We start from the raw sequence: 27108 nt of genomic DNA, 5'->3' as shown, positions 1-27108 counted from the left end.
TTGCATAAACATTAGTAGGAGGACTAGAAGAAAAGCAGAACTCTTACAACGTGGTGCTTAATCAAATTTCTTTAAAAATGCAAATGTATTTTCAACTTTGGGGAAAATAAAACCATGCCTTCTCTCTGCAGATTAATTCCACGCTGTTATCTGGAAACTGAGTCAGAGATTAATTTTGGTACAGTGACTGCAAACAGTAAAGTAATTAGTAAAGAGATCAGTATTGCTAACCATGGATCATCATCAGGTAAATATTAAATATGCACTGAATTATGAAAATATTTATTTTCTTAGGAAATGTATTTTTTTTTTGTGAGTTAACACCTCAGTGGCTAAGTAGGAATTAAATGAAGTTCTGCATTATTTCTATTATTCTTATTATAGCTAAAGGTTCTTGTATTGGGTTTATGTGGCAAAGTTTTGGTAGTGGGGGAGCTGCAGCAGGGGCCTCTGTGAGCAGAGCCCCATGTCAGACCAGAGCCAGCTCCAGCCGGCTCCAAAAGGGACCTGCTGCTGGCCAGAGCCGAGCCAGGGAGTGATGCTGAGTGGGTCTCTGGGAGAGCAGAGTTAAGGAACGGGAAAAATACCATGCAACAGCAGCTGGGAGAGAGGAGTAAGAACATGTGAGGGAACCAGCCCTGCAGACCCATAAGCCTTTTTTCCATCAGATTGTCTCCCCCTCTTTCTTCTGAGGAGGGGGAGTGAGAGAGCTGTGTGGTGATGCTGAGCTACCTACCTGTGCATTTTGCAAGTGATCCATTGGCCACATGCAAAATTAGAATAAAAGCAGTGGTTAGTGAAGAATTTATTGAAGGCAGACAAAGGCAGAGCTGCTCAATCTGTGTGTGTAGTCTCAGAATCGGAACACAGCAGGTTGTGCTGGCAGGCATCATATAAACTACAGCAGCAGAAGTGCTGTATGCAGCCTGTGAATCAAGGCATTTCATATCTCGTGCTAAAAGTATGAGTGCTTTGTTCCTGCTTCTGATGTCATATTAGAGATCAGCTGTTGTTTGAGGTAAAACAGTGTGTTTTTCCTACAACATTTGAAGCAATTTCTTGATACCTATAATGGCAAAAAATTAGTGCTGCTGGTGAAATAGACATTTACTAATCTTTTCACATTTAAACAAATGTTTGTATGTCAGAGAAAGATTAACTGTTCTCTTCTGCAATGAATTGGATAGTGTATGAATCAAGCTATGAAAAGTATTACTATTTGCAGGTAATAGATCTCTCTTTGGATCTGTGAAATTTCTAGACTGTGGCTGCCTAGAGCTGTGCATAAAATATTCCCAAATTTATAAAAATGTTACTTATAATGGCTTTGTGATATATTCAGTTCTGACTGGAATGTAAGTACCTTTCCTGTTGCAATGACAACTTGCACAGTTGCATTGGATATGTGGATGTTTCATTTCAAAAATCCTGTGAAGAATGCTGTACTCTGTTAGAAATAGTTTTGGAAAAATGTTAACTTTGTGTTTCCTGTTTCCATAAGAAAATGTACTGCTTGCAAATGCCTGCTTTATGTCATTTGTGAATGCAAATGTTTCATAGGAAAATATCGATCTACAACTTCTAAGTTGTGCAATGTATTATTCCTTTTAGGTACATTTGAGATATCATATGATGGGGTTGTGTTACTTAACATAGAACCTACCAGTGGAGTGGTGGAGCCTGATTCTTTAAAGGTGGTTAAAGTGGCTATCTGTACAGATGTCCCAAGAGTCATCAAAGAAGTAATAAAGTGAGTGAGTATGACTGATGGAATACAGGTCTATACATTTTTTAAAATTAATTCTAAAGATTTTACTATGAATTTGTTTACTATATATAAATAAAGCTCCCTAGTGTCAATTCCTGTCTTCAACACTTATTTTCATTAAATGAACTTGATGTTTATATTATCTCCGTGGAACAGTGATACACAGGTGGTGTACCTGGCTGTTTTTTATAGAATTTTCTTGTAAGTTGTAATTACATGGCACGTGTGCACATCTCTATGTGCTGCTAACCAAGAGCTTCTGCATCTTCTACCTGCAGTGTTCTGTACCTTCCACACCACCAATTTTTTCTGGATTTCTATAACTTTGCTCTTTTTCTTTTGGTTGGATGTGTTTCACTAGTCTCAGAAAACATTATGATGTCCATTGGTGTATCTTATTTTCAACAGAAGGAATCTGTTCATAACCATTACCTCTTTCAAGAATACACTCTTTTTATGTTTGCACCTAGTCTTCTTTCAGATTGTAAATATAGACTTTTTAGGCAGTATCAGAATTTGGAGTTGATACAAATCTGGAAAGCCCTTTTCAATCCTATATTCTTCTAGTAGCAAAAAGGGTATGTGTGTTATTTTTTCCTGTTCTGTTTCGTTATATTACTTAAATTTAGAAGATCTTTGACTTAAAGTTGAGCTCTTATTCCTGTTCTTGCATTTTGTAGCCCTCTGGAAAAGGAAATTAAATGAAAAGAGAAGAGTTCTATTAGTTATTGACAGAGGAGCCTATGTCTGTATTTGGCATCACAATTGCATCCACCTTCATATGGAATGCGTTTCTCTGGTTATTGAGTTTCAACCTTTTGATTGCAAAGCGTCACACATTCTGCCTTTCCGTCTTTGAACTCCAGGGTACTACTACTGTCTTCCTCACACCATGTTGGTTAAGCAGCCACTGCCTTCTGCAGTCTAGTTTAGACTTGTACAGTGTCTGTATGACCCTTTGGGTTTTGTGCTATCATCGTGAATAAGCATTCAGGAAGGAATCGCAGCAGTTCTGTGCTTTCTCAGATGAACTTCTTCCCCAGTTGCCTGAGAGGAAAATTGCTAAGTATACGCCAAAATAGGGAGCTAGACACAACAATTGGCAGAGGTAAAAGAACAATATATAATCTGTGGACATCTCTGATTCTTTTGAGATGTTATTCCTATTGTTTCAAATAACAGTCTTCCAACAAAACAAAGAAAAGTAGGGGGAAGGAAAAAGTGAAAATTGAAGAAGTCTCCCCCAAACCTCACATTTTAATGTGTGATTCCTTCTGATTGGATATATATCTATTAGGTGTTGTATTGTCAAGTACACATTTTTTTTGCTTAGGTTATCTATGGAGAGATGACAATTTGTGTTGAAATGCTTTGATTTGATTTAGTTTTGCATAAAACAAATTGATTGTTTCTAACATTTTTGTACATTACCTGTTACATGCTACTGTTACTGACAGAGTGGAGTTGGAAGGACGTGGCTGCACTGAAGTATGGATCAAAGCTGTTGTGGTTGAACAAATTCTGAAAGTTCTAGGAGTGTCTTCTGGAAATGTATTGGAATGCGTTAATTTTGGATCAGTTTACTTTGGGTCTTCAAAGACCGAACAAATATGTTTATACAATAAAAGTCCAGAGTGTATGGACTGGGTAGCAATACTGGAAGACAATAGCATTGGAGGAGAGATGGTAAGAAAATGTTCTTTGTTTTAAATTTAGTTTAGTTGAAGACTTGTTTTTGTTTCTGCATTCACATTCTTTTCTCAACATTCATCTTCTAGCATTGTTTTCTATGTCATGCTATTTCCTGATCAATAAACTTCCTGTCACTTCTGTCCAATCAGCAAATTGTTTACTATATATTTACCTTGGAATTAAGTTTTTTCAGTATTTCTGTTTCACTGTGTGACACCGTAGCATTAATGATGTTAAGTATGTTTTCCCTCATTGTCCACCCAGTCTCTTTTTTTCTTTTTTATTTTTTTCAGGAGTGGTTATGCTTGATTTAGTGGACTTGTTATGATTAAGCTATATAGGAGTTGTCAAAACACATTTTGGTTTTCCAAGGTGTTAAATGCTTAGTTTCACTTGCTTATCTCTGACAGTGAAGTAATCTGAGTAAGCATCATGTTTTATAAAAAAGGGAATTAAAAACATTGACATAGAAGTAGTTAATTAGCTGAGTGATATGGAACTATGTCTTACTGGCATTATTTACATTATGTCTTTCTATTTGTTTTGTAAGATGTGAAACCATGCATGGGGAAAAAAGCAAAACAAAAGGGTAGTTAGAGCTGGCTGAACTGTTGATATATCCATACTTTGATTATTTTTTTTTTTTTTTAGGGAACAGATCTTCAGAGGAGTGCAGATGCTGTTTTACAAGATTTAAGCCTCATAAATAAAACAGAAGGTGTAAATGTTTCCACTTTGATCCTGTGCTTTCCCAATCAAGGAACCTTGCTACCTTATGAGAAGTCTTTTCTTACATTGTGCTTTAGCCCAAAGTGAGTTATTAATGGCCCAAATTACAAACAAGCAAAAAAAAAAAAAAAAAAAAAAAAAAAGAAGTTTGCTTCTCTACCACATCTCTTTACATAATAGTTTAGAGAAATCATTTTAAGTTAATATGCAGATTTTTTTTTAATTACTTGATACTTATGTGTGTTAAAAGAAATTCCTTGGTGTGATACTAAAAATGATAAAGCCAAGTCAGAAGTGATTATCTGGGAGATGTCTTATAACTCATTAAGGATGCCTTTGAACCAGGAATTGGTTCAGCTTGTTTAAGCTGAAGAATTTTATTAGATTTTTTGCAAAGGGAACTAATTACTTCTCCAGTTAAGTATGTTGAATCTCTAAAGATTGTTGAGTCGTGTGGTGTCAAATTAAATGCCTTTTTCAGGACTACAGACTTATTTCATGAAGATGTCACATATGTGCAGAAATAGTAAAGAATAGATATTTCATTACCAGGAGAATGAAACATTTGCGAGCTTTCCTTGAAATTACAAAATAGTAAAGGAACATTTCTCCTTCAAGCAAGGGGGAGAAAAAGAATAAATTGAAAAAGCAAATTTTCTTACTGAAACTCTTCTTTAAAGATTACACGCACGTGAATCACTTATAGAAAACTTTTGTAGATGTATGAGAATGGAAAAGATACCAAATGACTAGTAGCATAGTCATACATATAGTGTTCGGTTAAATTTGTTACTTTCCCATTTTCTGAACTGAAGTGTATTGGTCATTTAAAGCTGTAATCGATAGCAACAGCTGAAATACATGATGAAATTTTTTTTTTCTTTCATCTAGTAATTAGACATTGTGATTCTTACAGGAAATTTAAAAAGGCCTTTGGAGTGAATGACTTGTCACCAAAACAAGATTATGTACTGTTTCTGAGATTTGAGGTTGTTGGGAATAAAGATGGCTATCTGAAGGCTTGTGGTGATGGTACCACACTGATCACAAGTATGTTACAGAAACATATAGTCACTATCAGAAATGTATATCTGGATGATAAGATTGTATATCTTGATTTTTGTTTCTTAATCTTCCACTTATTAATTTTATGGGAAACTTGTGTCTATCTTATATCAATTAAAAAAAATAAAATACATCTTTTAAGCCTCAGCACAAAAACCAGTTCTAATCATGAGTAGAAAGAAGAGCTAGTAGTGAACACCTAAAGCTTAAATGTAATGGTAAATATTTGGAATAGAGGGGAGGGGAAAAAAACAAACAAACAAACAAAAAAACAGCAGCTGTTTGCAGGTCACCAGCACTTTGGTAATAATTCTGTGTTTTCAAGCGAGTATCTGTTCATCCTCAGATTTCTTAGTGAAGGAACAATACAGTACCTAGCTGCCATTATAAGTAAGCCTGAGTTCAAAGTTTATAGAAGACTGCATCATAAATCATACTGCATAACTGTATGGCTCCACTTTTGCAACCATACAAATATAGTATGAATTTTCTGCTTGTTAGCTAAAACAAGTGACAAGGTTTATTGTGTTTTTTATTTCATTACTATTTAATGTGTGTATATGTCTTTCTAATACAGTGAATCATCCTCATCACACTGAGCTGGCTCTGAAAGGTTCTGGGATTCCTGTCATGTTAACTTTTAATCCAGGACCAGTTATTAAGTTTATGGACTGTTTCTCAGGTGAACAAACACAAGTTGTGTGCACACTCAAAAATGAATCTGAGTCCCTTCCAGTAAAATTCAGTTTCCGCAAGACTGCTCACTTTAATATTTCTCCTGAAAAAGGAAAAATAAAAAAATGTTCTACAAAGGTAATTACCTCTTTCCCATAGATTATGTAGACAAAGAGATTATTTTACTCGACATGGGTCAGTACTAGATTTTTTTTTTTTTAATTAAAATAGAATAGTTACATTATATTTAATACCAGCCAAATGTATATTTTTTTTCCGGCTTTCGTAGAGTCATTTAATGCTCTTACCTGTACTTCAGGAAGCAACAGGTATTATTTTAAAATTGGAAAAGATAATTGTAGTAATAAGGAAACTTGACGCAGGTTTTGCCTGGCTTTACTTTTTTGGGGGGAATTTTATTGACTTGAGCAGAGTAATTTAAACTCAAACCTTTGTTAGGATTATTTTCATTTCCTTCATTTAATCACAAATACCTGAGTAACATATTTCTTTAACGGAGGAAGCTATGTTAATTTTAAGTTGAATATGGAGGCATTTATAATTTAACAGAACTCTAACTCAGGAAACAAGAGAACAGTGTGTCTCAGAAGTGAGTTAGCAAGAATTTGTTGATGTTCTAATTTGTAGCATGATACATATATTGCTAGGCTAAGTGTAGCCACTGGCGTATTTTTAAAGCACGGGGTTAAATACAGATCTTTAGGAGTAACTGGGAAGGGAAGTAACTCAAATAGGTAATTATACAACTTATTTGATTTCTTTTCTTCATAATGTCTCATAACTTTTCTTTTACAGGATGTGATATTTTCATTTTCTCCGCATCAAATAGGAACATTTAAAGTGAAGCAAATTGTTGATATCATTGGTACAGGACTAGAAAACAATTTACAAGTTTCGAAGACAAAATCTTTTCACCAAATATACCTGAGCTTGATTGGTGTGTGCAAATCTAAGCCAAAAAACATTGTATTCAAGATTAATCCTGGTAAGATACTAAAAAGATAAGTGCGACGTGATAAAACACTTTTAGAAGTACACTTTTTTAACATTTTTGGAAAGATTTTTTCACTCACTATTTTAGTTTTTTAAAAAAGTATTTTTTCTTGGGAGTTGAGAGAATGCTCAGCTGCAAAATGTATACCCAAAAAACTATAAAATAATGGCAAGAAAAAATGGTTTGTATTTTAACAAAAATTGAATTCCTAAAGCATTTTCCTAATTTCCTAATTTTTAATCGTATTTTTATTTAACTTTTATACATCAGAAAATGAAGGTTTCAGTTTTTGACAGGTGCCATTACACAGTGCTAATATGCTCAAGTTTTCAACAGAGAGAGGTAAAGCACAGGGGAAAAAAAGTTAGATGGAGAACAGGGTGTTCTTTATTGGCTGTAAGTCACTACTGCCAAATGAATTTGCCAGTTAATACTGCCTGTTAGCTGGCTGTATCCATTGGTTCTTCCCATCCGATGAAGCCTATGACAGCATGAAAGTATTTCAGGTGATACAGTAGTTGGCCTCTTGATAAATTTTTCCTCATGGTATCATGTTCCCAATTTGTTTGATGAACAACCACTTAAACAGTAGATTTGACTAAGCCCGTTGCTGGATTTTAAAACCAGTCATGGAAAAATTACCTTTTCGTGGCATCAAATGTGCCGTAGTATCTGCAGGTAGTACTAGTGCAACAGCACTGTGCTGTATAGTGGTGCATCTGACTTCTGTGTGTAGATGAATTAGAGGAGGGTAGCTGAATACTCTTTAACATACTGCTGCCCACTTGAAGATGTGTTGATTAATGGAAAAACAGAAAGACAATATCCATTTTATTCACTGAAAGTATTGAGGAGAAGTAAAAACAGGAAGTCATTATATGAACTGTAGAGTCGCCTACAAAACTGCTGTTCTTTCTACAAGTATCAGAGTGGTTGATAAGCTACTGGACTTTTTTGGTACTTTCAGGTAGGTATTTCATATCCAGGGCAATCAAGAATTGATGAGAAACTACAGTTTTAATAAATCCCAGAGCTTCTGATGATTGTTTATATGAAATACAGAATCTGTGTTTTTCCTCTTTCAAAAGTACTACTAAAGTATATTTCTGTAGATCAACATTTTGGTTCATATTTTGAGTCCTTATGAAATACGTACTTATAATACATTTCCAAACAGCTCTTGATTGTATACATGTATATGGAATCATAGAGTGGCTTGGGCTGGAAGGGACCTTGCAGATCATCTAAATTCAGTCACACCGCCATGGGCAGGGACACCTTCCACCAGAGCAGGTTGCCCAAAGCCCCATCCAGCCTGGCCTTGAACGCAACCCTGGATGGGGCATCTGCAGCTTCTATGGGCAACCTGTGCCTGGGTCTCGCCACCCTCTGAGTGAATAATTTCTTCCTTGCATCTAATCTAAAGCTACACTCTTTTAGCTTAACCCTGTTACCCCTTATCCTATCACTATCTTCCCTGATAAAGAGTCCCTCCTTATCTTTTCTGTAAGCCCTCTGTAAGTACTGAAAGGCTGCTGTAAGGTTTCCCCAGAACCTTCTCTTCCGTAAGCTAAATAACCTCAGCTTTCTCAGCCTGTTTTCATAGGAGAGGTGTTCTAGACCTCTGATCGTGTTTGTGGCCCTACTCTAGAACCACTCTGATGGGTTCAGGTCTCTCAGGCTGAGGGCCCTAGGCTGAATGCAGCACTCCCAGCAGTGTCTCAAGAGAGCAGCACAGAGGGGGAGAGTCACCTCCCTGGACCTGCTGGCCATGTTTCTTTTGATGCAGCCTGGGGTACGGTTGGCTTTCTGGGCTGCAGGTGTACATTGCTGGTCCATGCCAAGCTTTTTGTCTACCAGTACCCCTAAGCCCTTCTCTGCAGAGCTGCTCTCTGTCCATTCCTTGCCTAGCCTATATTCATGTTTGGGATTGTGCTAACCCAGGTGCAGTACCTTGCACTTGGCCTTGCTGCACTGCATGAGTTTCATACAGGCCTGCCTATCAAGGTCCCTGGGGATGGTATCCCTTCACTACAGCGTGCTGACTGCACTGCACAGCTTGGTGTCATCAGCAAAATTCCTGAGGGTGTACTCAATCCTACTGTCCGTGTCACCAACAAATTGTGCTGGTCTCAGTACTGACCCCTGAGGAACACTAGATAGTGATCTTCACTTGGACACTTGAGCTATTGAGTGCAACCATCCAGCAACCTTGCCCACTGAGTGGTACATCTGTCAAGTCCATGTCTGTCCTATTTAGAGATAGGGCTGCTGTGTGGGGCAGTGTCAAAAGCTTTGCAGAAGTTCAGGTAGACAATGTCAGTTGCTTTTCCTTATCCACCAATGCTGTAACCCTGTCATAGGAAGCCACCAAATTTGTCAGGCAAGATTTGGCCATACACACATATGCATACTTTTACATATTTATTTATTTATTTATTTATTTATTTATTTATTTCAAATGGTAATGATAATCATAGTTTAAACTTTAGTGATATTTCTTGATTTCCTTCTCATATTCCCTGGTGGCTGTCAGCTTTTCAAAATCCTGTTTTCTACCATTTATTCTATTAGTGACCCCATTCTGCTCCAACTTGCAGGATAATAGAGATGTTATGAGAAACATCTCTGTTATATAGGCTACTGATACCCATGTTTTGCTTTTAAGCTTCATTGTGATGTGGGGGGAATGTGAAGGTTATCAGATCCTTATATCAACGGACTGTGTTTTCCTGTTCACTTCTCCCAGTCTCTGTGGATGTGTTTTTGTGCTTGCCTGTGTGTCTCCAATAGTTTGGACTATAGAAAATAGTTATTCTTGTAGCCATTTTAGTCAAATCAGGGTTAAGGCTAAAGTAGATAGAACTACTGTGTTTAATGTATCAGTTTTCGTGGGGGGAGGAAGGTGCAGTCCAATAATTATTTACTTTTAGTGCTGCTTTAAACATAGGTATCTTTATATAAGGAGAGGTGAGCAAACACAAGGACTTGTTGCTGTCATTATTTTCCTCTGTGATCTATATGTGCTTTTCTAAAATTTCACCGAAAAATATTTGAGCTCTCCTTTATGTTGTAGTAGCTTGGGAGTCTGTCAAAAACTTGCTTTTGCAGCCCTTGTGACAAGCTTTAGGACGCTGCAGACAGTGCCGTCACAGTTGTGGCTCTAAGTGTTTGGTTGTGTGTACATGCAAGATAAAGTGCCCCAGCTGGACACAACGGAAGTGGTTTGGGCTCCGGTATTTGTTTGACTGTGACGAAAGTTGTTGGCTCTTGTTATGGTACTTATGTCTGAGGAAAACAGTAGGATGGACAACTGCTGGTTGGGTTACTGGGTGAACAATTATAAATTATGAAATGTTTTGTCTGATATAGTACTTTGAATTTTGTTTTGAGAGGTCTAGTATAATTGTATGTAACGTGTTTTATTTGAATTTTAAGGTATAACACCAATGATTTCCAATGCAACTGGACAGTTTGTAGCTGATGGCACAGGACATTGCACTGATATTGCACCTGTGGCAATGCTTAAATCAACCCAAACACAAATTCATACTCACGAGATAAACAGAAATTATAAGGGTGCATTTATAGCTTTTCCTAATGACCGCTCTGCCAGCATTAGGCCTAGCGAACGGAATAAAAAATACAGGTAACAAATTAAGCAAATATAATATTTAAAAATAATAATTTATATATACTGCACAGTAGATTAAGACTCATGACAGCTTACTGTCTTTTTTCAGTCTGAAAGTTGTCTAAAATTCATTAACTATGAACCTCTTGCACCTCTTTTTTGTGTGTGTGTGTGTTTGTATTTGTGTGTGTGAAACTACAAATGTAGCTATTACAGTTTGTGTTTTATTTTTATGGTTGCCTTTACAAGGTCAAATATTAATAATAAGCTGTGATAAAAAGAATGTTTGGGGTGAAAAATATATGTAGCAAAATCAATATATTATAGTTCTAAGAAAACCCAGAATCATTTAATACAAATAATGAAATTGTGATTCTTTCTCAATATTTAGAACTATTTTTACAAAGACTGAGAGATATAATTACATAGATCCACAGTTTTCTTATACTGACTATGAACAACTGTTGAAAGAAGTACACAAGGAATACTATGCTGATTTCATTTCTAGTTTAAGGCAGTGTCGCTTGCAGAAAGATGCCACCAGGTAAGACTTTTGTTTGAAGGATAAATAAACACTTGAGGCTTGTATGAAAAATATATGTATACATGCAGAATAGATTTAGTGGCACCAATCTTATGCCGAATTTTATCGCATCCAGAAATGCTTATGGTCTTGGGATCTTCATTTATAAAGTATTCAAAACCAGTTTTGGTCAAGCATTGATTTAGACACTTGAAGATTACTTCCAGGGCAAAACTTAGGTTCAAGGCCATGGAACTTGAAATAAAACCTACGATGAACTTAAGATACCAGGTTTTATGAAGAGTTGCTTGTGGCTCATTGCAAAAAAGTGTTTATGGTTGTGCTGGAATCTTTTTTTATATATAATAAATTGTATGTATTTCTAATCAATATGTGTAGCTCACCCATAGTGATGGGTTCAATAAGTGAGTTATAATATAACTTGTGCAGTGTAACTGAGAAGATCAAAGGATGGTGCTGGCATTCTAGATTTAACTAACACAAATTTATGGAGTAAGAATTTGCTGTGTTTGCTTGGTATGTTGTGGAACAAACCTTGGAAAACTATAGTCTGGGAAAACTTTACATGACAGTTCTGATGTTTTTAATTTTATTAAAAAATAAAAGCCTGTAAAACCTTCCTCCAAGGCAAGAGAAGTAATACCTTAAGACTGGTAAGTCTCAAAACTTGTTATTTAAAAATGTATATGGGCAGAGGGTTATTGTTGTAGTTTTGTTGCAGGAAGAACGGCCGAAAACACGACAGGCACTAGTATGGTCAGATCATGCTCCCCTTTATTACCCAAATAGCCTGACTTTTATAGCAAACTTAACAGGGGCGGATAGTGTCTCACACAAGATTATTGGTCAAAAGCACTCAGACAAACAACTGCAAGAGAACAACCCCACCTGCAAGAAAACAACCCACTTGTGATTAGCAGTCACGTAGATCCCGTCCTTGAAGCCAGCTGCTGGCAACAATATTTTTCTAAATTCCTCAACTGGGCAATGTGGAAACACTGTCATGGGAACTTCTCATAGTCGTCATAGTCTTCTCATAGAGTTGGTTTGCTCAGCTGCAGCAAGTCATGGGATCTTTGCTGTTTCAAAAATCCCTCAACATAGTTTCAATTTTAAGTTGTTCTGTGTACATATGTCATGATTCAAACAAGGCCTGCAGAGATGGATGTATTGTATTTTTTTCTGCATGCACAGGGTACATGGTTTTCTTGGAAGGCACTGGTATTGTGCTGTTTCTGTGACCATAACTTATATGACCATAACATATTAAAGGTGTGTTTCAAGAGGAGCAAGAACAGAAAGGCACATTTCACAATTACCAGATGAATTTATGGTTGTTATTGAAGTCAGTATAATTTTCTAAATACTTGATATGATACCTCTGTGTAAGTTCTCTGGAAGTTTAAAATTGCATAGTTGCAGGTGAAATTGATTGGCGCTTAACCATGATCAAGAAAAGGTAACTGATCAGAAAATTAAGCTATAAGTGGTCCAGCTCAAACATACACATATTAAAGGATCCTTTGTTATCTTGTCATTTGTTATCTTTTAAGTGTGTCACTTTACGACATCGTTGTTCTTTAAGGTATATTCTAGACATGATATAATTACATTCTGGTAGCCATAATACTTTTAATACATTTAGCTAGGCATGCAATGGTTGACAATTGTTAACAATGGTTAACAAACATGCAATGGTTGTTAGTCCTTGTCTAAACAATAAAAGATATAAAAGACTTTTAAATGCATTTGTTATATTTGATTTTTTTCTAATGAAATATCCTCACTTAAAGTATTATTTGTTGTATTAAATAATCTTAGGTAGTTTAAAGTGTAGAACATAAAACGCTCAAAATTCTAGATTTCCTTATTCTTTTTTTCCCCTTGCCTATAGGCAGTTTTATATTTATAATAATTCTGTGAGCATAGGCCTTAAACCTGCAGAAGGACTTGTGTCACCAAAGATCTCAATCACAGATCTTCACAAGGAGGAGTTACAGTTCAAAATGCTTTCTTTAGATGAGAATTGCCCATTAACTAGTCGAAGACTGTCAGCAAGTGTGTCTAAATCTTCAGTTAAAGAAGTAAGTTAAATGCTTCGGTAATAATGTAAACATAAAATGTTTAACACACAGACACACACACACACACAGGTGTGTATATATATATATGTATATGAATAATAAATTTTGGTTCCGTTCTGAGAAAATGTCTTGTGCTTATCCCAGATTTGGAGCAGGCTTAGTGCTATGCCATCCTCTACCCAAGAGAAGGAAGATTGTAGTCTAACTTTGACACCCAAACAGCTTCATCAAATACTAATTGGTAAGATTTTTACTTTGGTTATTAAACAAATATGGTTGTTATAAAAGCACTTATTTGTAGCAACACAGTGTATGTTCATAATTTTTCACCTTAAATAGAAAACAGATTAATTCGGTGGTAGCTTGATATATACATTAGTGTTTAACTGAAGCTTTGTACTCAGCAGACGATAGGGAGATACAATTAGGTATTGAAGTGTGAACGGAGAGCTTTCTTTAAAGACCAGTTATGGTATAGCTCATTATGGAGAAATGAATGCTGCATAACATGAGGGCTGCTCATACTCTTATGGCTTGTATTGGGTAATATCTAGATCAGCATTAATATCATCAGTGTTTGTGGGAGTCTTCAAAATGTTTCTTTGAGATAATAGTAATGGCCCAACAGAGTAAAACTTCTTCAGGATTCTCCTTCAAAATAATTCCAGTGGGAAGCTCTGTGATGCGGAGTGCCGTCTAAAGTTTGTGAGGGGTTCATCTATTAACAACATGTTGGACTGTGGTGCTTTCAACCTGATGGGCAGCTAAACTCCACCACATTTTTCTCCTACTCCCTTTCCTCAAAGGAACGGGGGGAAAAAACATGGAAAAGGGCTCAAGGGCAAGGATAAGGTCAGCGAGATCACTCATCAATTACTGTCATAGGCAAAACAGATTCAGCATAAAGCAGGTTAATATAATTTATTGCCAACTAATATCTGACTAAAGCAGTCTTCTATTTCTCTTCTGGAGAACTAAAAGCAACTAAAAATGGCTTCCCCAATACACTCTAATCTGCCTCCTCCTGGTCAGTGCAGGGGAAGGGGGAACGAGAGTTGTGGTCAGTCCATAGCGCTTTGTCTCTGCTGCTCTCTCCTCCTCACACTCTTTCTCTGCTCCAGTGTGGGGATGCTGCCCATGTCAAGCACTGCTCCCACATGGCTCCGTCCCACGGGGTCCATCCATCCCCCAGGAGCAAACTGCTCCAGCACGGGTCCCCCACGGGTGGGCGACAGCTCCCCCCAGACCCCCTACTCCTGTGTGGGCTCCTCTCCACGGGCTGCAGCTCTGGCCCGGGGCCTGCTCCTGCAGGGGCTCTCCATGGGCCGCAGCCTCCTCCAGGCCACATCCACCTGCTCCACAGGGGGCTCCTCCACCCATGGGGGGGCTGCAGCGTGCTCCATGTGGGACCCATGGGCTGCAGGGGGACAGCCTGCTCCACCAGGGGCCTCTCCCTGCACAGCCCGCAGGGGAACTGCTGCTGCCTGCCTGGAGCACCTCCTGCTGCACTCACCTGGGGGGCTGCATGTTCTCACACCTCTTTCCCAGATGGTGTTGCATGGCGTTTTTTCCTTTCCTTAACTGTGCTTTCCCAGAGGCCCACCCAGCGTCACTCCCTGGCTTGACTCTGGCCAGTGACTGGTCCCTTCTGGAGGTGGCTGGAGCTGGCTCTGGTCTGACATGGGGCAGCTGCTGGGCTCTGCTCACAGAGGCCCCTGCTGCAGCCCCCCCACTACCAAAACATTGCCACATAAACCTAATATAGATATTAAAACAGGTCTGTTTTAAGGTCACAAGGTCCTGTCATATTATTTAGCTTCAAAATGAAAAACTTCATTACTTTCTGGGTTGTCTTTTTAATTTTCATTGAAGCTTGAAGCTTTTCATTGAAGCATTGAAGCATTGAAGAACTTCAGTATTCTAGCTGTGTATACCAATATATTTGGGGAAAAGTAAATAACAAATACCATAAAAATAACCATATAAATAGAAAAAGTATGCACGGTTTTATAAAAATGTTTGATTAGTGCAATAAGCAGTGAAGTTTGCAGACCAGCATAAAAATCAGTGATAGCAGTAAATACAGGAGAGATCATTTTGTCACCACAAAATATATAATCTTGGTTTCAAATTATGAAACCAAATTGTCACATGTCAAGGAACAAATAAAATAAGTACTCTTATCATTAATAGTTGTTTTTCTAGCCAGTTAAATATCTGATTAATTAAAGAAAATATTTACTAATATTGCCTTTTGTCATTAACACCTTGCTTTTCCCATTTAAATCGCTGTCTAAGACAGAATTAAATAAATATTGGTGTTGACTTTTGGGTTGCAATAGGTAGGAAAATATATACTTCCAAATTTAAATGTGAATTTGTTCCACCACAGAGTTATTTTAGGTAAGTCAGTAAATTTGGGGACTAAAATGTTTTGATCAGAATTTTTTAGTAGTTGTGTTTCCTTAGTAGTTTAGTGAGTATGCTTCCTTTAGTAGTTATGTTTTCTTATATTAATTTTCACCATTTAATGTTGAAGATCTTATTTCTTCTGTATTCCAGGTCCCTCTACTATGGACTTTGGTGATGTTTGTGTGTACTCTACAACTGCCAGAAAACTACATATCGTCAATAACTTGTTAGTCCATATATGGATACAAATTGAGATTGAAATAGATGAACTAGAGCAGACAAGTCCACTGTGTCAGGTGGTGCCTCCGCTTACAAAGACTTACATTCCAGTCGTCTTTGAGACAAAAAAGCTTGGAATGTTTAAAAAGTAAGGTTTCTTATATTTATTTTGTTTCACATAATTATTTTGCATAGTAGAATAAATAAAAATATAATGCGGCTATTTTAAGCTTGGTGTAATTAAACTTGGTGAACACTGATCTGTGGTAATATCAATAACAAGCAGATTTATGTTGCAAACATTTTTTATTAATGTTTCTTTTTTTTTTTTTTTTAAGTCTGTTGTGGCAAGAGCATATATAACCACAGTGCCACCTGTATATCAGCAAAAATTGTGCTGTTATACTTTATATGGTAGGATAAACTTTATGAAAATACTGTGCTCTTTCTGTCAGTCTTGCATCTCTGTATCTGTGCTTGTAACTATTGATACACTTCCTTCTTGGTAAATTTATAGGCAAACTGTTTTCTATATATCTGGTGTCAAGATGGAATTCTCATTTTATAATGCTTTTGTGAACAAACAATATGAAGTTGACAATCCCATGGGACGATTTTCACCTTTCAGGTGGTTTAAGTTGCATGTGAATCTATTACAGATAGCTTTTTTCTTGTCAGTCTGAACTGTGTTCATATTCAGTTGTTTCCTGTATTTTCTTCCTAATGATTAGATTTCACATAATTTTTTCTTTGACTACAGCATAATAAATCTAAAAATGCTACTGAGAAATATTTATTTTTATACTACAGATCTTTTACTTACACAATAAACAACAAACATCCTGGGCACGTGCTGGTCATTGCAAATGCAGTGTCTGTTGAACTCCAGTTGTCTGAAAGGGAACTGATTTTAAATCCTATTCCTGGCTACCTGGCAGAGACAGAATTTAGAGCAACTGTCAGGGTATACAATACCAGAAACCATTCTGCTGAGTTTACTTGGAAACCTGTAACTACAGATAAAGGAACTGCATTTTCTATACAGCCAGCCAAAGGTATGCTATGCAAATACATATGTATTCATGTATCTTAAGTGTCAATAATGTTAAATAAGGCAAACATCCAGGTGATTATGTAAACTGTATTTGGTTCAGCATCAGTTTATCCCCGAAGTAGTACCAGATCAGAGTGTTAATACCAGAGCAGCATTCCCTATGTAAACCCTACTAACATGTGCTAAGTCCAGTTTGTTGTTTCTGTGTCCAACAAGCAGCTCTCATGTAGCCAATTTTCTGAGCTCAAATTGCTGGTATCTAAAAAGTGGGGCAGCCATTTAATGGCAGTTACCAATGTCACATGGCTCTTAAAGAGCTTTCCAAAAGTTCTGTATGAACAAAGCTACTAGAATTTGATGTAGACAGTGTGAGTGACACAAATATAATTCAGCCTGGCATTAGTTTCACTTGCACTATGGATTGATGTTTGTTAGAAGTGTGTGAGACATTTTTTTTCATTTGAAAGACAGTGTTCTGTAAGAGTATGTTGGAACTTCATTATTTAAAAAAAAAAACTAACTGCTAACCAAGCTGGCATTATTCAATGCAAAAAAAAAAAAAAAAAAAAAAAAAAAAAAAAAAGATTTGGCTAGATGAAGAGCTTGGTGTGCACTGATTCTTGAGAAATAAGATATTTTGATTCTGAGTTCGGAATCAGTTGCAAGCAAGAAAAAGCATATGCTCCTTCCCAGAGGTATTAGTCTACCAGAAGGGCTGTCTGTTCTTTTAAATTTTTTGTTAAAGTTTAATATTTGGGTAATTTGAGGCAAAAAAAAAAAATCAATGAACTTTGAATGTGTTTTACTGTAGGATGCTGATAAACTGATGTTATGCAATTGATGTGAGAATTCAGAAACTAACTTTATTTAATTCATTATACCATTCAACATCTTTGAAATGTAGGCTTTGTGCTCAATAATGGAAAGTCATTTAATTTTAATGTGCTTGTGTTATTGTAATTGTACAACATAATTTGATAATTGTAAATGTGTATGACTATAATAATTCTTCATGTTATTTAGGCTTTGTGGAGCCCTATAGAGACTTAGAGTGTGAAGTTGTTTGGCATCCAGGGTTCAACTCCCCAGAAGCAGGAGAATTCAACTTGTGTGTGCGTAAAGGAAACACAATTAGGTTGAAATGTTTTGCAAAGGTAACACATCATACAACAGATTTAGAAAAGCAAATTTTTTTAACAAGCAATTTCATAAATACGTTTCTTTGGTTGAGCATTCAAAAAATATTTTAATTTTATGTAATTTCTACCTGACATATTTACAAAAAGCGTGTTGCTCCAAAGAAATGATGGAGAAGGCAAAACTGCCTTTGTCTTTGCTGTGGTTATATACTTCCTTCCTATACTACTCACAACTGAGTAGTCTTTATATGTATGTAATTGTTCTTCTTGGCTTACTTAATATAGCTAAACAAAGGTTGAGAGTTGATATGATAGTTCTTTATATGTATGTTAAAGGGATACAGATCAAGGAAAAGGAAAATATAAAGTTTTTTTTTGAGTATGAATAGCTTCAGCATAACACCTGTAGATTGGCTGTAACATAATTTTGTCCTGTTATTTGAGTATGTTTTCTGCTATTTTGTTCCGGACAGTTTTTTGAACAGTGGCAAAGAGAATCTCAAATTATTTTAAGGTGGAATAGAATAAATTTCTAGAAGGAATCCTATGACAAAATAAGAGATTTTCCAGCAATAAGAAATTTGGTGAATCATTTGATATGTATTGTTACGTGCCAGGAAGTGTGAATGAGAATTTTTTTTTTTTTTTTTAAACTATTCTGATGGCTGCATGCTCTATATGTAAACATTTTGAATGCAAATAAGACTTTCCCCCTTCCTTTTGATATGACTGGTAGCTTTTCATGGTAGCTTTTTCCTTTGTAACGTTGGAAATTATCATAACGAAAATCAGGCTGTGTGCAAGTTAGAATATTGTCATTTTTACTGCTATTATTACTGTATTATTACTGCTATTAAAAATGACTTCTATTAAAAAGTATATTGTCCTGCTCACACATTTGAGATGAAAAAAAAACATAGAGCTTGTGGTATTAAAATTAATTAAAATATTTGTATTTACCTTTAAATTAACTTAAAAATGTATTTGAGTATCTATGTATCTAATGTATCTATTAACTTTGAATCTAGACAAATTCAATATATTGTCTAAATGTTGTCCCATTTTTAAAATGTATATTTTTCTGTTTAAATTATTCTAATTTATACATTTCCAGAGGTATGTTAACTTACTATGTAATGAAAAGAAAATAAGGCTGATTATTTATTTATACTTAGTAATATGCTATTTGGTTTGCTTGTTTTTGCTTCCTCTTATTTTTTGACAGCTTGGTACCACGAAAGTTCAGTTTATAGAACAAAGGATACCGTTCGGTCATTGTCCAGTGGGTTTATCTACTTGTAAGACAGCCATTCTTCAAAACACAGGATACAATCATGCCTACTTCAAAGTAAACTAAAATTACTTTTAGTACGTTTAATTACTTGGGGGTGGGGAGGAGAAGGGAGTGCATTTTTTCAGATCATGTTACAGCTTTGTATTCTCAGTTATGAGATAGAACTGCTTCATTTGTCTAGTATTTAGATGAAAAAAGATTTATGTGAAGAGGAATTCTGTCCCTATGTGTCTGTCTATCCACCAATCCAAACCTGACAAAGTGGTAGTGTCTCACAAAGAGATAAAAACTCCTTGAAAAGATTCCAGAAGCTGCATGAAAACCATAGGTGAAACAAGAATCCTGTATTGGTGTACCCTATAAAAAGGCATTTACACCTTGGATGTTTTTATATTTAGAGAGAGAAAGTGAACTGGCTGGTCATCTTATTCTCACCCTGGCTGTCCAGTCAATGCATGCGTAGACTCAGACCAGTCACAGCAAATGTGATTATTTTGCTAGATTAACAACTAAGAGTATGGTAGGCTATAATGTGAATTAGATAAGAGGTGAGCCAGAGCAGGTAAACACATAAACCATGAATTAGTAGTAAACCTAACCTCATTCGTTCTTCTGATCACAGAATGATTTGCTATATTTAAATAGTGACATAGAATTGTTCTGATTAAAATCCTCAGAACTTTTGTTCATACTTTATTTTGGTACTATGTGATTGTTTTATTTGAATTTGTAATTTGTTTATTATATGTTATAAAGGTTCACCTTGTAAGAATATTAAATCTTCATGATAGATATAGTAATGTGTTTTTTTTTTAGCAGTGATTTTTTTCCCTGATACTATTAATAATACATGTTTGTGTTTGAAGGTCCTTCATTCAAATCCACTGCCTGGAATGTTGATCACCCCTTGTGACGGGGTGGTACCTGTGGGAGGCCATGCTGAGCTCAAAATCCTATTTACTCCACATGCAAAAATGAGTTTTGATACAAGAGTGGAGGTATTCAAAACTGAATGAGTTTTGGCTTTTGAGTGTTATGTTGCATGTTTGTATGTGGAGATGTTTGAATGTTGAGATGTGTGTGCATCTGAGCATCTTTTGAATTTTATCCGAAGTGTTCTAATACTTTAAAAAAAAGTATTTTCTTACAGCTGTTGGTAGCTAGTAAGCTATTCTGTTATTCTGGTCTCACTACTGCTCTGAAGTACTAAACAGCCTCTCAGTTGAGCTGATTCATAGCATATTGTTGGCAAGCTGCTGAAACTAACATCTCCTTGTTTTCATAAGATCATGTAGACATACGCACAGTTTTTGTGTTTTATTGAGTAGCAGGACTGAAATACTGCAGTGGTTTTGATTTCCTGAGTACTTCTTGTGAACATTACGAAAAGGTTAGCTTGGAGATGAATTTACCAGTTAACTTGGTCTGATAATAGGAGTGCAGTAAAGATCTAATCCTACTTTGTTTTCTGCATGCCCACTTAGTCGGCTTGTCTTTGGTCAGATAAGTGGGAAGAAAAAAGGGATTCTGTTCTGGGGCTGATCTTTGCTACTTTTTCCAATACTAATCCTGGATTCTTTGTCGTCTTTGACTGCATACACTATGCTCACTGAACCTACTAGTCATTCCTCTTTTCACTTCTAACAAACACTGCTCAAAACAACATCTACGTTGTGCCAGCAGCTCCTCAAGCAATTTGTCTTCAGGTGTACTTTCCAATCCTCACAACTGCTGAATAGATGTAACTCATCCACTCAGTTTTCTCTGCTAGAGGAAACTGTTTGTTCTAATGATACAACCTCGTGCAGCATTATTTTTGTCTGCAGAAGAATGGTCTTCCCTGAAACTTTATTGACAACTATGACTATCCGGATATGGTATACCACAAAGGCACTATTGGTTCTTCTATACCTGTTTTTCTTTTTTTTTTTTTTCTTTTTTACTTTCTCATTTAATTTTGACAGATTTGATGATATTGTTATGTTAAAATGATCTTGTCAACAATCACACTGTCCTCCATTAACTTAGGTAGCAGTGCGAAATTCAGGAGTACTAGTGCTCAGGATTGTTGGATTTGTAGAGACCCCTGAAATAAAGATTGATGTGGTAAGTATGAAGGAATTGAAGCAACTGGTAAGATTAGTAGTGTTTTGCTTTATCTTAACGTCAAAGTGGCGCATTCCTACTTCATGTTTTCCTTTTTTTTTGTTCCCTGTACTAACTTCCTGAGAAAATTATCACAGAGAAGAACTTGGGAACAGAAATTAAGAAAATAAATGTATATATGAAAGTTTCACTAAATGATAATAACTTTAACCTTTGAACTTGAACATCTGTTAAAAAAAAAAAAAAAGGGGGGGGGGGCAGAAGATTTCTTTAAGGTAGTAATAGAGAAAAATACAGGATAGGGAAAAGTGAATCCACTGATCTGTTGACTGAATGAGGAAAACTTTCCTGGTGGTATCACTGAACTTTGTTGCATTTGATATCTTGGAAAGAATTTAAAGATAAGAGGTAGGCAAAACAATTAATTAACTGAGATGTCCGCCTAATGGATTATAAATTCTGAGTCATTGAATTACTGAATATAATTATTTTTCACATGCTGTTCAGTTACAAAGTTGACTTCACACGGGTTTGACCACATTTTTTTTCTTTAAACTTACAGGAACTATTTGACTTTGGTGGTGTTTATGTTAATTCTACAAAATCAATTCCATTTTTGCTTCAGAATAAAGGACAGGCACGTACCAGAGTGGAGTTTGATTTTTTCAAGTATAAGGATTTTAAATTGAGTGCTAATGACCATTCAGGTATTTGCTTTGCTATATCAGCGTTCATTAAATAAAGAATAGGATAATGCTAAGAGAAAATCTGTCAGACTATTTCTGGTATACAATTTTTCTGATTAACAGAAAACCTAAGATGATTATTTTAAAACTGCTGCTTAATATAAATTAAAATGAGACAGTTTATTCTGCCTATAAAATGCTTGCCAAAAAAAAAAAAAAAAAAAAAAAAAAAAAAAAAAGAAAAACACTTGGAAAATGACAGTTTGCCTGTAGATTTTTTTTTTTTTTTTTTTTTTTTGCCTGTAGTTGCAAAGGCATATAAAAATATCTGAGCACCATCTCACCAATTAAAACAAACCACAAGAACAAACAAAAAGTCAACCCAAAAGCACAGCTATACTTATTTCCTGTTCATGGACTTTTATCCACTGGTTTGACAATATTTACTCTTAAGTTAATTCAGCGTCACTATAAAGGTCTGGACTTTTTTTTTTTTTTTTTCTCTAATGGTGCCTCAATCACAAGACCTCTATTTTACATGATTTACAAGTTAGAATGACATTGGGGTAATGTGTGGAATTCAGTTGCTATTCTTTGTTTCTTGATAGGACTGCAGTTTCCAATTCTTTGTTCATTGTTGCTCATCCCTTTTCTAATTCAGTCCTGGTACCACCTTTGCTGTTTTTAAACAACTTCATTAATGAGAGAATTTATGTTCTTATGGCCTCTTGTCCCTGAAAACTTGGGAAATCAATATTTTTTCTCGTGCAAGCCAATATTGTAATGTTTAGTTGTGCTTATGTAGAACTGCATGTGGATGATCGCAACAAATGATCTGATGAATACAGAGGGTTTTTCTTCCACATGGTAGATTTCAAAGGGAAAGTGGGTGCCCCTAGTCAGTCATCTTAACTTGGATGAGGATTGCAAGACTGTCTACAACAGGCAGCTAGCCAGCTTGGGAATTGACTCATTGCACATGATTTCTAGATCAGAGTTTGTGCTTGAAACAAGTAATGGGGTATTCAGTCAGGTCAGGTACTGTTCAAATGGTGTGCCTTCAGGATGAATAATTTCTCAGAGGAGTTTTACCTTATGTATTGGAAACCCATGCTTCTGCCTATGCCTTTTGAATTGGACCTGAAAGCCTGTTAAATTAAGGAAGCCTTACTGGTAAACTTCTGTTGTGTAGATTATGCCTGAAAGTCATTTAGAGAAAAAAAAAAAAAAAAAAAAAAGGTTCAGCCATGTCCCTCTGGAGAGGGATTCCTTATTAGGGATTGTATTGATAGGACAAGGAGTAATGGTTTTAAACTAAGAGAGGGTAGATATGTAGATATTTATTTTAGATTTACATATAGATATTTATTTTAGATATGTGGAAGAAGTTCTTTACTATGAGGGTGGTAATGCACTGGAACAAGTTGCCCACAGAAGTTGGTAGCTCTCTGGAAGTGTTCAAGGCCAAGTTGGATGGGGCTTTGAGCACCCTACTCTGGTGGGAGGTGTCCCTGCCCATGGCAGGGGGTTGGAACCAGGTCATCTTTAATGTCCCTTCCGACCCAAACCATTCCGTGATTCTAAGATTCCATTTTTTCCCATGTGGTATGAGTTCTTATTACTTAGTTAACTATTTTTGCTTGATGCTTTTCTTCAAAGATAAATTAAATCTTTTTTTTTTTTTTTCTTTCAAATATTCCCCCAAATCAATGACTTTACTGAAGATAGTTGGTGATTAACGCTTCTCAAAATTATATCCAGAATGCTTATGAGAAATATTATATTCATTCATAACTAGATGAGAAATATTTACCATTTATACATGTATACCTGTGTTGGTAATCACTTTCAAGTACTGCAATTATTACAAAATTGATATTTAGTGTAATGACACCTCTAACTTGATTCTGAATTTTGTTTGACAGTGGTTGAAAACTGTTCTTCAAAACCTTATTTGTATTCAGTTGACTTAGAGGGAAAGTCATCTTTGCAGTGCTCGTTGTCCTTCATGCCAAAAGAGGTAGGTTGATGGGGCACTGGTGATTAAGCTAAATTAAACTGGCACTCTCTAATATTTCTAAGATGAGAGAATATAGACATTCTAGATGTACATTTTAGTGTGTACAATAGTTTTGTAATAGCAACCTCATTATTAAGAAAACAAGTTTTGAAATAACGTCCTACTTTTGCTTCTTTCCTTAAAAGTATGCTCACAAAGAAAACACGCTTTTCCAATGACTTCAAAATAGAGAATGAATACATTTAAATCCTTACCACACATTCATTAAGTCATTCAGCAATTGGTGGCTGTTTTCTATTTGCAGCTGTTTATGGTTTAACTCTCAGATAATCTTAAGGGACTACAAAAGTAGAGGAGTTTTGTGTGTCATAATGATGAGCAAAATTGCTTTGTAATGGAGCTACATGAGGGAAATAAATTGAAGATATGAGACTATGTGTTAGTTTTACATCAGAATCATTGCGTTTTATTGGTGGTACATGTAAATGGGCAGCACTTTAGTAAATTTTAATTCAACCTATTGAGCAACATTTTTTAAGTGGGGGGTTTGGGGATTTTCATATATATGAAAAACAATGAACAGCAACAAAACCTAGTCTTTGATATTATAAACCTCTTTCAGAACAAACAACTAGTTGCAGCACGTAAACCTGTTCCATTAGCTTCATTTTTACCTTAAAAAATAAATGAATTTCAGAGACAATGCATCTTGGAAGGGCCAACAATGTTCTTTTCTCCCTTGTTCCTACTGTCCCTCCTTCCTACCTACAATTTTATTGTTTGAATAGAAGTCGAGTTCTCTGTTCCAAGCATCATTCAAATAAATATTTGCATATTACAGCCTGCATCTCTTAACACTATGATTTTCTTTCTGATACTACTTTCAGCTTAGCTTTGTGCACACAGGTAAACCATTGCAAAATAAATAACTGGTGGTGTAAATTTATAGTATGCTTGCTACTTGGAATTTTTCCTGACAGAGGATGAGTTAACATATTCATCAAAAATGAATTATTTGAAATTGAATTAATTTCCACCAGTAGCATAGCAGGCCTTGAGGTTAGATGAGAAGCAGTAGATGTCATATCTTTATAAGTATCTTGACATTGTCTGGTGCAGTACTCACATAGGCAAGGCAGGCAGGTGTTGACTGGATACAGTGCTAGGAAGGTATGCTAAATTGTACACAGAATATCACCAGTGACCTACTATCAAACTGAAGAGAAGCTCAGAAGGGAATATGCTGACATTTTAATTTAGGTATGAATGATCAAGAATAGAAATTTGTGTATACAATTTGCGTATCTCTAAGCTACGTTCATATTGATGGGAGCCATAACCTGATATCTGACAGCTCTTTTCCTGCTTATGGTATGGGGTTTCTCTGGTGATAGTGCTGCTGTACAAACTGATCCTTTATTCTTCATTGTACTAGAAAGTAGTGTAGAAGGCGGCCAATCATCCCTTTCCAAACTACTGAAATATCAACTCTAAAATTGTAAATGAACCCCATCCCCTCCAAACTATCAAAATAAGTTTTTTTTTTTGTGCCTCCCAGTATCCTATTTGCCCCTGCTGCGATTAAGCTATATTACTGTTTTCCTTCTTTGCCAAGTGTAAGGATGGATTAAGAATAGATATGTTGCTTCTAACACTGCTCTACATTCAAATGATTAAACATGCAGAATCATCTACTGTCTCAGAAGTCTTCTGAACCACTTATTTAGTTTATTTCACTTGTAGTCTGAGCTACTGTTCAGCATTACTGATGGTTATTAACAAGCATCCCCAACTATCATTTGATGCTGGTGATAAGGTAACCTAACTGAAGACAAGGCTATATCAATTTGCAATCTGCTCTAATGATATAATTTGGGAAAAAAAAAATCTTATATTTAACTTGATTTGTTTTCTGATAGCTCCTTTTTTAAAAAAAATAAGTAACTGTCAAATATATTGCAACTGTTGATTATAGTTTTTCTCTGTAATATCATCTTTTTTTAATTTTTCAAACTTTGAGTGTTTTCCTTTTTTTTTTTTTTTTTTTTTTTTTTTTTTTTTTTTTTCCCCTCCAAGCAGAACAGCTTCATTCAGAAGTAAGGGAATAAAGAACTTCAAAAACGAAACTCTTCTCTGAGGTGCCTCATGCCTCATAACCAATTAATAAGCCCTGCTCTCACAGATTTTATTTATTTCCATTTCCCCTTCTCTCCATGTGCTCACATCCTTTCTCTGTCTCTACCCTGTGCTAGGTAGGCTCAGTGTGCAGCCAGTGCTTCCATTCTGCTGCAAGTATACTATTGCTTGCCTGGCAGGAGGTAGCTTACTGATTACCAGGCAAGGCATGCCCAAATACACTTACAACTTACAACCCACTGGTGGTCACATGTTAACATTGTTGAGCTTTAATGAAGCACTGATAGCTGGGAGCAATAGCACTGATTAATGTAAAAGGCAGATAACCTTGAAAACTAAATGTGCCACCCAGTATGGCATGACCAAGAAAGCATCTGGAAGTGCCTCTACCCCCAGGGTGCTGTAGCTTTTCTTTAATCTAGCTCCTGCAAAGTAGTATAATAAAATAAAATCTTTAATAGTAAGCATAATTTTGTTAAGAAATTGGTATGGGTAGCAGCATCTCTTGTTGTGATCAGAGACTCATTAGTTGCAGATTCTTAGAATATTCCTCCTTGGATCTGAGTTGTTGCTATCATTCTGCTGCATCTAGATTTGCCCCTTCTCTCATCAGATTTCTTCCATCTCTTTTCTGACTTTGGAAAAAGCTCTTGAAAAAGCTAAGATCTCTCTATACTGAGCTTACTCTATTCAAGTTTCACAGTTGCTAGCACTATATTCTGCCTCTCTACTTGAACAGCTGTTTCTCTGATATCATCACTGTTTTCTGGACAACTGGTCTTAGCCAGCTTACCTCCCAGCTGCTGCAAGCCTTCTGTATCCCAGTGAGATGAATT

The 27108-nt window shown here is 36.0% G+C and overlaps 1 protein-coding gene across 1 annotated transcript in view; it reads left to right on the top strand.

Annotated features, from left to right (window-relative positions):
• The window catches only part of CFAP47 (cilia and flagella associated protein 47), a gene marked incomplete at both ends in the record, with an annotated part of 298007 nt that overhangs the window by 6294 nt on the left and 264605 nt on the right, over positions 1-27108 (top strand). Inside the window, 19 exon segments of the mRNA XM_084289693.1 lie at positions 132-247; positions 1612-1750; positions 3226-3454; positions 4112-4272; positions 5106-5239; positions 5832-6067; positions 6746-6935; positions 10383-10593; positions 10970-11122; positions 13017-13206; positions 13351-13447; positions 15769-15985; positions 16648-16892; positions 17915-18045; positions 19256-19378; positions 20191-20322; positions 21353-21430; positions 21993-22137; positions 24042-24136. Of these exon segments, the coding sequence (XP_084145819.1) occupies positions 132-247; positions 1612-1750; positions 3226-3454; positions 4112-4272; positions 5106-5239; positions 5832-6067; positions 6746-6935; positions 10383-10593; positions 10970-11122; positions 13017-13206; positions 13351-13447; positions 15769-15985; positions 16648-16892; positions 17915-18045; positions 19256-19378; positions 20191-20322; positions 21353-21430; positions 21993-22137; positions 24042-24136 (3022 nt within the window).

Source organism: Netta rufina (genome assembly GCF_964035555.1).
Source record: "Netta rufina genome assembly, chromosome: 1".
Classification (NCBI taxonomy): Eukaryota; Metazoa; Chordata; class Aves; order Anseriformes; family Anatidae; genus Netta; species Netta rufina.
Note: the sequence above shows the minus strand (reverse complement) of the source record. Positions and strands in the feature narration are given on the sequence as shown.